This window comes from Rhincodon typus, chromosome 8 (genome assembly GCF_021869965.1).
Source record: "Rhincodon typus isolate 14 chromosome 8, sRhiTyp1.1, whole genome shotgun sequence".
NCBI lineage: Eukaryota > Metazoa > Chordata > Chondrichthyes > Orectolobiformes > Rhincodontidae > Rhincodon > Rhincodon typus.
This window is the reverse complement of record NC_063339.1, coordinates 43,516,797-43,527,520: the sequence shown is the minus strand read 5'-3', so window position 1 is coordinate 43,527,520 and position 10,724 is coordinate 43,516,797. Positions and strand designations below refer to the sequence as shown.

The window sequence follows — 10,724 nt, the reverse complement described above, 5'->3', positions numbered from 1 at the left end:
CAAGCCGCACCTCCATCTCCTACCGACCAACCTCATCCCGCCCCCTTGACCTGTCCGTCCTCCCTGGACTGACCTATCCCCTTCCTAACTCCCTACCTACACTCACCTTTACTGGCTCCATCCCCGCCTCTTCGACCTGTTTGTTTCCTCTCCACCTATCCTCTCCTCTATCCCTCTTCTATCCGCCTCCCACTCTCTCCCTATTTATTTCAAAACCCCCTTCCCCTCCCCCTTTTCTGATGAAGGGTCTAGGCCCGAAACGTCAGCCTCTCTGCTCCTATGATGCTGCTTGGCCTGCTGTGTTCATCCAGCCCTGCACCTTGTTGTCCATCTTTCTACTTCAGTTTTATGAATTGGCAAGTAACAATAATGAAATAAAAACTATTTTGCTGTTATGCATTTGCTGCAAGGAACTATCATTTTGTATTTGCAGATTGCTGCAAATGTTCTCTGTATTTTGAATGAGAATCTGGGTTTCAGATTTGGTTTTATTAAATTAGTTTGACTGTTTTCTCAAGCTGTTGCATCGTGTTTATTTTCCATCATCTGCCAAGACTTGTTTGGAGAGCATTATTTTAAATTAGTAGCTTTGCCAGTATCGTGAGCTCCATGACATTTACAGTAATATCGCTAGATTCTCAGTGGGAATTCACCAGTGAAGTAGCATTAAGTCTGTTTTTTAAAGAGCAGAAATGACGTATTCTTTTTTTAAAAATTTAACTTGTAGAATATTATTTGTGCAGCAAAATGGATTATTACCGCTTGCAGATATCAAAATATTCTGATGTATCTATTGCATCTTTAAGGATAAATATGTAATTCCTCACCTGTGAAGTTCATTTTAAGCCAGTGGATGAGGCAAGATGTGTTAGTATTACAAACTCCCCACCAATTTGTTTTTGTACTTGTTTGTGGAATGTGTGTATTTTTGGCTAGACCATCATTTATAGTCCATCCTATTGCCCTGAAGAAAACAGTGAGAGCCATGTCTTGAACTACAGTTCTTGGCCTATCGGTACATCCACACTGCTGAAAACTGGCTACTAATATGAAACCTAACAGTAAAAACTTCTACAAATACATTAAAAGGAGTAGCTGAAGTAACCTTTAGTTCTCTACTGGGGAATTAATAATAGGGAACAAGGAGATGGCAGACACTTTGGACAAGTATTTTGTGTCTGTCTTCAAAAAAAATGCCAAAACTAATAGAAGAACAAGAGGTAAAATGAAGGGAAGAACTTAAAACGATCGTTATCACTAGAGAAACAAGTAACGGGGAGACTAAATGGAGCTAAAGGCTGATTGAGATAGATGCCATCATTATAATCTTCCAAAATGACCTAGATTCTGAAAATATCCCCGTGAAATGGAAAATTGCATGTGTAACACCTCTACTCGAGAAAGGAGGCAGACAGAAATCAGGAAGTAATAGGTCACTTGGCCTATCTATAATCCATTATTAAGAGATTGAATTGTGATTTTCTAAATCACAATCAGGCAGAGCCAAAATGGTTTTATGAAGGGGAAGTAGGGTTTGACAAAGTCGGGAGTTGTTTCAGGATGTAACAAGCAAAGTGGATAAAGGGCAGTCAGTAAATGTTGTATATTTAAACTTCCAGAAAGCCTTTGATAAAGTGTCACACACAGGTTACTCTACAAAAGCATATGATGTTGCAGGTAATAGTTTGGGTAACATATATTGGCTAACAGGAAACAAAGTGGATCATTTTCAGGTTGTTAGATTCTGTTGAATGGACTCCCATGTCATAAATGAACAACAGAAAGTAACATACAGAAAGAAGATAAGTGAAATGCTGGTGCTAATTGTGAGGAGAATTGGGTGTGAAAGTAGGGAGGTGTTGTTATTACTGTAGAAAGCATTGCTGAGAACACATCTAGAGGACTCTAGTTTTAGTCTCGTAAACATAAGGATTTTTATTGGAGGTAGTTCTGAGACGATTTGCTGTGGAGTTTCCTATGGGGTTGGTTTGAGCAAGTTTGACATACTCATTGGAGTATAGGATTCTGAATTGGCCTAACAGGGTAGATACAGAGAGGATCTTCCTTCTCATTGGGGAATCTAGAATTAGATGACACCATTTCAAACTGAGGGGTCTCCCACTTAATTCTGAGGAGGAGGAATTTCCTCAGTCGTTAGTTTTCTTGGAATTTTCTCCAGTAGGGACCTGGACTATTAAACATATTCAAGACTTTGTAGATTCTTGATTGTCAAGCGAGTTTAGAATTATGGCACCAGGCTGGAAACTGGAGTTACAGCCACGTAAGATAAACCATAATCTTCTTGACTGGTAGAGCAGGATCAAAAGACCAGATAGCCTACTGCACATGTTTCCCATGTTTACCCTCCCATCTTAAGCTCCTCATGCCCACAATTCTCCCATAACTGAGCATGTTACCTCCGTGAAGCGTAATAATGTCAAGTCCTGCTATTAGTGGAGTCTTCACAACAGTTAACCATTTTAACAAAGTATGCAAAATTTCTCAATTTACCTGTTTTTTTTTTTTTAGACCCAGATTGACTGAAGCGTTGAACAGGTTTCTGTACTTAATGATTACTATTTATTACTAGTAAATAGATTCTAGCTACAGGTAAGCAATTATGAACAGTTGATGTAGAACCCTATAGTTAAAACATTAACCTTGCCAAGGGGAAAGACTGTGAAGGCAGTTCAATGGTCACTGTTTACCGGGTCCACCTGAGATGATCCTTTTTTGTCTTGTCAGGTCCTGTTGCTCCTTGCTGTTCTTTATCCAAAACTTTCACTTGCAGGAGGAACAGGCTGACTGGTTCACGCTCGTATTGTTGATGACCTACTGGTTAACAGCCACAACTTAGAGCAACTGATGAGGGAAACAAACAAGCTTTCTTCAGACTTCAGGTGTACTTTTTTTCCTTGGAAGAAAGTAAGCTCCTTCCTTTCTGAGGCCTGTCTTCTTCCAAGCGATTACACCCTCTCAGCTATACCTGGGAGTTAATTATTCAGTTGATGGGAAGCAGTAGACCTTTTGTTACCACTCCCTAGACCAATCAGCTACTTTTTGATGGTTAAATCTCCGTTCATACACATCCTTGGCTCCCGCTCATCTGCAACTAAGTATCTTCCAGTGCTTGAACAAACAATAGTGCAGATAGGAATTGCAATTTCCTATCAGCAAACTTGCTTTCAAAAAGTGCAGCAATCCTTGATTTTTAAAACCGTCATTTTTCCATTTTAGCCTCCAATCAAAAGCACAAAAATCAAGTGATATATCTTTACAAACAATACCTTGCTAGTTCTGGTCTTAAGCATTCTTGATTTTCAATTGCTGTACCATATTGACTACACTTTAAAGTGCTAAGGTCCCAATCTGTAGGGCAGCCTTCTAAATTCCTTTCTTCTCCTTCAAGACAATCCTTAAAAATTATCTCTCTTTGGTCGTCTGTCTAAATCTCTTCACGTGGCCCAGAGTCGAATTTTGCTTCATAACACTCCTGTGAAGTGATTTTGAATGTTTTATTATTTTAAAGTATTCTATAAATGTATGTTTATAAAATTGAGGTTGAATTTCGAATTGAGTTGAGATTTTCTTCCGAAGAAAATTTTGATTCAAAAAACTTGCTTGCAAATTTAGTGAACATTATTTTTATTATTTTGGCTTAGATTTGGTTCATCTGTTTTTGTATCATTCATGGCATGTGGGCATCAATCGTTGAACCAGCATTTATTGCCCATCCATAGTTGATCTTAAGCTGAATGGCTTGCTTGGCCATTTCAGAGGGCAATTAAGAGTCAACCATATTGCTTGGGTCTGATGTCACATGTAGGCCAGATCAGGTAAAGCTGGCAGTTTTCCTATGAGCCAGATGTTTTTAATGACAACCTGAAATGATCATAGTTAAACTTTTGTTTCCAGATTTTCTTTATTGAATTCAAGTTCTACCATCTACTGTATTTACTGTGGGAGAATTAAAACCCAGGTCTCTGGATTGCAGACCACCATGCCATTGTCAATCCTCAGTGTTTTCTTACAGTGGTAAAATCTATTTCATGTTCCGTTTCCTTCAAGAACCATGGGATATTTTCCTGAGGGAAACCTGCCTGAAGAGAAGTTGTGGTATGATCATTGACTTAAAAGTTTTGATGTATACACTAATAACAGGAAATGTGAGGTGATCAATGAATGTTCTTTGAACTCGTGAGCCTCTATTCAGTGTTATTGTGTGATCTGGCATTATTACATAAATTAGATATAATGGGAACTGGGATAAAAATCATGGATTGAACATTGGAAAATGGACAGAAAACAGAATAGGAATAAACAGATCATTTGAGGTCATTGATGGAATACCAAAGGACCAGTACTTCTGTTAGCCTCAGCTATTTTTATAGACTTTGATAATTATCTGATTGAGGGGACCATCTTGACAGTTGAAGTTTTTGGGCTGTGATAAGATGCTGAGAAAGAGCTATCTACGCTTTGATTAAATATCCAAAATTGTAACAATGCAATACAAGGTGGGGAAGTGCAAAGTTATCCAATTGGGTAGGAAATGTGTCGACTGATACCTAAACTGAGACAGTTGACCTGTGAGAAGAGGTTAAATAAATTAGTCCTATATTCTCCAAATTCAGAAGGATGAGAGAACAAAGAACAAAGAAAATTACAGCACAGGAACAGGCCCTTCGGCCCTCCAAGCCTGCAGCAACCCAGATCCTCTATCTAAACCTGTCGCCTATTTTCCAAGGATCTGTATCCCTCTGCTCCCTGCCCATTCATGTATCTGTCTAGATACATCTTAAATGACGCTATCGTGCCCGCCTCTACCACCTCCACTGGCAACACGTTCTGGGCACCCACCACCCTCTGCATAAAGAACTTTCCACACATATCTCCCTTAAACTTTTCCCCTCTCACCTTGAAATCGTGACCCTGAGTAATTGAGTCCCCTACTCTGGGGGAGAAAGCTTCTTGCTATCCACCCTGTCTATACCTCTCCTGATTTTGTAGACCTCAATCAGGTCCCCCCTCAACCTCTGTCTTTTTAATGTAAATAATCCTAATCTACTCAACCTCTCTTCATAGCTAGCAATAGCTCCATACCAGGCAACATCCTGGTGAACCTCCTCTGCACCCTCTCCAAAGCATCCACATCCTTTTGGTAATGTGGTGACCAGAACTGTACGCAGTATTCCAAATGTGGTCAAACCAAAGTCCTATACAACTGTAACATGACCTGCCAACTCTTGTACTCAATACCCCATCCGATGAATGAAAGCATGCTGTATGCCTTCTTGACCACTCTATTGACCTGCATTGCCACCTTCAGGGTACAATGGACCTGAACACCCAGATCTCTGAGCATCAATTTTCCCCAGGGCTTTTCCATTTACCGTATAGTTTGCTCTTGAATTGGATCTTCCAAAATGCATCACCTCACATTTGCCTGGATTGAACTCCATCTGCCATTTCTCCGCCCAACTCTCCAATCTATCTGTATTCTGTTGCATTCTCCGACAGTCCCCTTCACTATCTGCTACTTCACCAATCTTAGTGTCATCTGTAAACTTGCTGATCAGACCATCTATACCTTCCTCCAGATCATTTATGTATATCACAAACAACAGTGGTCCCAACATGGATCCTTGTGGAACACCACTGGTCACAGTTCTCCATTTTGAGAAACTCCCTTCCACTATAACTCTCTGTCTCCTGTTGCCCAGCCAGTTCTGTATCCATCTAGCTAATACATCCTGGACCCCATGCGACTTCACTTTCTCCATCAGCCTACCATGGGGAACCTTATCAAACGCCTTACTGAAGTCCATGTATATGACATCCACAGCCCTTCCCTCATCTATCATCTTTGTCACTTCCTCAAAGAACTCTATGAAGTTGGTAAGACATGACTTTCCCTGCACAAAACCATGCTGCCTATCACTAATAAGCCCATTTTCTTCCAAATAGATCCTATCCCTCGGTATCTTCTCCAGCAGCTTTCCCACCACTGACGTCAGGCTCACCGGTCTATAATTACCTGGATTATCCTTGCTACCCTTCCTAAATAAGGGGACAACATTAGCAATTCTCCACTCCTCTGGGACCTCACCCGTGCTCAAGGATGCTGCAAAGATATCTGTTAAGGCCCCAGCTATTTCCTCTCTCGCTTCCCTCAGTAACCTGGGATAGATCCCATCCGGACCTGGGGACTTGTCCACCCTAATACCTTTTACAACACCCAATACTTGCCTCCCCCTCCGCCCCCACCTCCCCTCCCCTCCTTATGCCGACTTGACCTATCTATCCCTAACCTTAACATCTGTCATCTCCCTCTCCTCGGTGAATACCGACACAAAGTACTCATTAAGAATCTCACTCATTTTCTCTGACTCCTCGCATAACTTCCCTCCTTTGTCCTTGAGTGGGCCAACCCTTTCTCTAGTTCCCCTCTTGCTCTTTATATACGAATAAAAGGCTTTGGGATTTTCCTTAACCCTGTTTGCTAAAGATATTTCATGACCCCTTTAGCCCTCTTAATTCCTCGTTTCAGATTGGTCCTACTTTCCCAATATTCTTCCAAAGCTTTGTCTGTTTTCAGTCACCTAGACCTTATGTATGCTTCCTTTTTCCTCTTTGCTAGTCTCATAATTTCACCTGTCATCCATGGTTCCCTAGTCTTGCCCTTTCTATCCCTCATTTTCACAGGGACATGTCTGTCCTGCACTCTAATCAACCTCTCTTTAAAAGCCTCCCACATATCAAGTGTGGATTTATCCTCAAACAGCTGTTCCCAATCCACATTCCCCAGCTCCTGTCGAATCATCTTGCTATCGTTGGCCTTCCCCCAATTTAGCACTCTTCCTTTAGAACCACTCCCGTCTTTGTCCATGAGTATTCTAAAACTTAAGGAATTGTGATCACTATTCCCAAAGTAATCCCCTACTGAAACTTCAACCAACTGGCCGGGTTCATTCCCCAACACCAGGTCCAGTATGGCCCCTTCCCGAATTGGACTATTTACATACTGCTCCATAAAACCCTCCTGGATGCTCCTTACAAATTCTGCTCCATCTAAACCCCTAACACTAAGTGAATCCCAGTCAATGTTGGGAAAATTAAAATCTCCCATCACCACCACCCTGTAGCTCCTACATCTTTCCATAATCTGTCTACATATTTGTACCTCCATCCCACGCTCACTGTTGGGAGGCCTGTAGTACAGCCCCAACATTGTTACCGCACCCTTCCTATTTCTGAGCTCTGCCCATATTGCCTTACTGCTCGAGTCCTCCATAGTGCCCTCTTCAGCACAGCTGTGATATCCTCTTTGACCAGTAATGAAACTCCTCCACCCCTTTTACCTCCCTCTCTATCCCACCTGAAGCATCTATATCCTGGGATATTTAGTTGCCAATCTTGCCCTTCTCTCAACCAAGTCTCAGGAGTAGCAATAACCTCATACTCCCAGGTACTAATCCAAGCCCTAAATTCATCTGCCTTACCTACTACACTTCTCACATTAAAAACAAATGCACCTCAGACCACCTGTCCCTTTTGTGTTCATCATCTGCTCTCTACCTACTCTTCCCTTTAGTAACACTGACTTCATTATCTAGTTCCTTACAGGCTTTAGTTACTACCTCCTTACTGTCCACTAACCACCTCATTTGGTTCCCATCCCCCTGCCACATTAGTTTAAACCCTCCCCAACAGCATTAACAAAAGCACCCCCTAGGACATTGATTCCAGTCCTGCCCAGGTGTAGACCGACTGATTTGTAATAGTCCCACTTCCCCCAGAACCACTCCCAATGTCCCAAAAATCTGAACACCTCCTGCACCATCTCTCAAGCCACTCATTTATCCTGCCTATTCTTTCATTTCTACTCTGACTAGCACGTGGCACTGGTCGCAATCCTGAGATTACTACCTCTGAGGTCCTACTTTTTAACTTGGCTCCTAACTCCCTAAATTCTGCTTGTAGGACCTCATCCTGTTTTTTCACCTATATCATTGGTACCTATATGCACCACGACAGCTGGCTGTTCACCTTCCCCCTTCAGAATGTCCTGCAGTCGATCCGAGACATCCCTGACTCGTGCACCTGGGAGGCAACATACCATTCGGGAGTCTTGTTTTCGACCATAGAACCGCCAGTCTACTCCCCTTACAATCGAATCCCCTATGACTATAGCCCTTCCACTCTTTTTCCCGCCCTATTGTGCAGCAGAGCCAGCCACGGTACCATGAACCTGGCTACTGCTGCCTTCCCCTGGTGAGCCATCTCCCCCAACAGTGTGCAAATCAGTATACCTGTTTTGGAGGGAGATGACCGCAGGGGACACCTGCACTGCCTTCCTGCTTTTTTTTCTGCCTTTTGGTAACCCATTGCCTTTCTCCCTCAGCAATCCTAATCTGCGTTGTGACCAGTTTGCTAAACGTGCTATCCACGACTTCCTCAGCATCGCACATGCTCCAAAGTGAGCCCATCCGCAGCTCCAGAGCCGTCGTGCGGTCTAACAAGAGCTGCAGCTTGGACCCACTTCGTGCTCATGTAGGAGTCAGGGACATCAGCCGCGTCTCTGAGCTCCCACATTGAGGTGATCTAATTGAAGCTTTGAAACTTCTTAGGGGCTTTGATGGGCTTAGGGCAAAAGGTATAGGTTTAGAATTAGTGTGGTCACTAACTCATTGGAACAGGTTATTTGGACTGGAATGAGAAATTTCTTCACTCAAAGGGTTCGGCATCTTCAGAATTCTCTGCCCCAGAGACTGTAGATAGTCAGAAGTTGGCAGGTTTTTTTTTGGGTATTAAGGAAATTACACAATATAGGGTTAGCCTAGAGTTGAGATAGATAATCAGTCATGATGTTATTGAATAGTGGAACATCCTTGAAGGACTGAAAGGCTTATTCATGCTCCTATTTGTCATATTCTTAGGGAGTCTTAAGATCAAAACATGTGTTAGGAGACGGATGTTCTACTGGGTAGTATTCCAAATTTGATAGTCTGTTTAGTTTTGTATGGGAGTAATGAAATTATCAATATATGAAAAAAATGCTTTCCTACTTTTTACATCTCATTTCTAAAACTTGTAATTTTACAATTCAAGATCATCTTGGATTCTATGAATGGAGCTCCAAATAGTTCTTTTACAGCAATTAAGCATCTGAGTCACAAAATATGGCTTGAAATTAACACATAATAACGTTTATCTTCAGAGACGTAACCTTGTCTTTCATGAAAGGCTATTTCACAAAATATTTCTTTCTTCCAAGCAGAGTTTGGAATGTACTATGTGAAAATACATCAAACTCTGCTAAATTTAGTAAGTATTTGACATAGCAGATGTATTGAGTCAGCTCAACCAATATTGGTTCTGCATTTATGCAGCTGGTCTGAACAATCTTCTGATGATTCAGAGGTAATTTAGCCAGGGACGTGATATTCAAAGTGGATTTGCTAGCCCTAGTGCTGAAATGTTTGCTAACAAACTTAGTACTGACTAAGAATTGGAAGTTCTTAAAATTTTGCAAGATTCAAAAAGTGATTAATAAAAATGTTAAATATGTTAAGTACAAAATAAAGATATTTATCTCTAAGCCTACCATCATTTCAATTACAGATGTTCCAGCTTGGCTTAAAAGTTTGCGTCTGCATAAGTATGCAGCTCTATTCTCTCAACTAACATATGAAGAAATGATGGCACTTACAGAAGTACAATTAGAGGCACAGGTAGGTTGATTATACTCTGACTTTGTTGCAAAAATGCTAATTTTCGTGTCTTTTATCAATTGAGTTTTATGATCTGTTAATTTGTAAGTTGAAATTTTGATTTTGGGGAAGTTTCAGATTTCCCCACCTTCACTTACGTGTGTATGTCTGAATGATCTCTGGTCCCTTTTCTGTTTGGAGACCCATTTATTAATTATTTGCCCTTTTTTGTTCGATCAGTTGTGTGCTCTCTTGCACACAAAATGTGGGCATTCATATATTTGTTTATGTACTCTTGTAATTTCCTATATCTGTTTGCCTTTTTCAGACATATAGTGCCCTTAATGACCTCTGGATATTCTGTAGGGCTTCACAACCAATGAAATACATTTAAAAGTGTAATCACTGTTTTAATTTGGGGAATTTGCAGACAATCAAAACGCTCAAACAGCAACAAGAAAAAAATGACCATGGTGATTTTTTTAGTTCGGTGAATAATATCGACCAGGACATCTGAAAACTTCCTTACTGTTTCACTATTTCCATGAAATTCTTTAAGTTGCTGAGACCAGACTTAGCTTAATTTTTCATCTGTGTCTCACTATAGTACAAACCTTTGTTAGTTTATGTTCAGGTCTCTAAAGTGGTGCATAACCTTCTGACTGACAGAGAATGCTACTGACTTCTAAAACGAGTTCATTAAAGAATTTACGATGTGTTGGCTTGGCATCCCTAATTGTCCTTGAGAACGTTGTTGTGAACTGTCATTTTGGCGAATGCAGTCCCTTTGATGTAGATACATCCACCATACTGTTCGTGAGGGAGTTCAAGATTTTGATTCAGTGACAGTGAAGGAATGGTGATATATGCCCAAGTAAAAGTGGCATGATGCTTGGGAGGTACTTGCAGGTAGTGGTCCTTGCATGCATCTGCTGCCCTAGATGGTAGTGGTCATCAGTTTAGAAAGTGCTATCTGAGGAGTCTTGGTTAATTTCTGCATTGCATCTTGTA

General features: G+C 41.1%; 1 protein-coding gene across 1 annotated transcript in view; it reads left to right on the top strand.

The window, feature by feature from the left end:
• samd4a (sterile alpha motif domain containing 4A) overlaps nt 1–10,230 on the top strand; it is a 111,927-nt gene extending 101,697 nt beyond the window's left edge. The window contains exons 5-6 of the mRNA XM_048600114.1: nt 9,625–9,734; nt 10,144–10,230. Coding sequence (XP_048456071.1) covers nt 9,625–9,734; nt 10,144–10,230 — 197 coding nt within the window. The remainder of the gene's footprint in view (nt 1–9,624; nt 9,735–10,143) is intronic.
• The last annotated feature ends 494 nt before the right edge of the window (nt 10,231–10,724 follow it).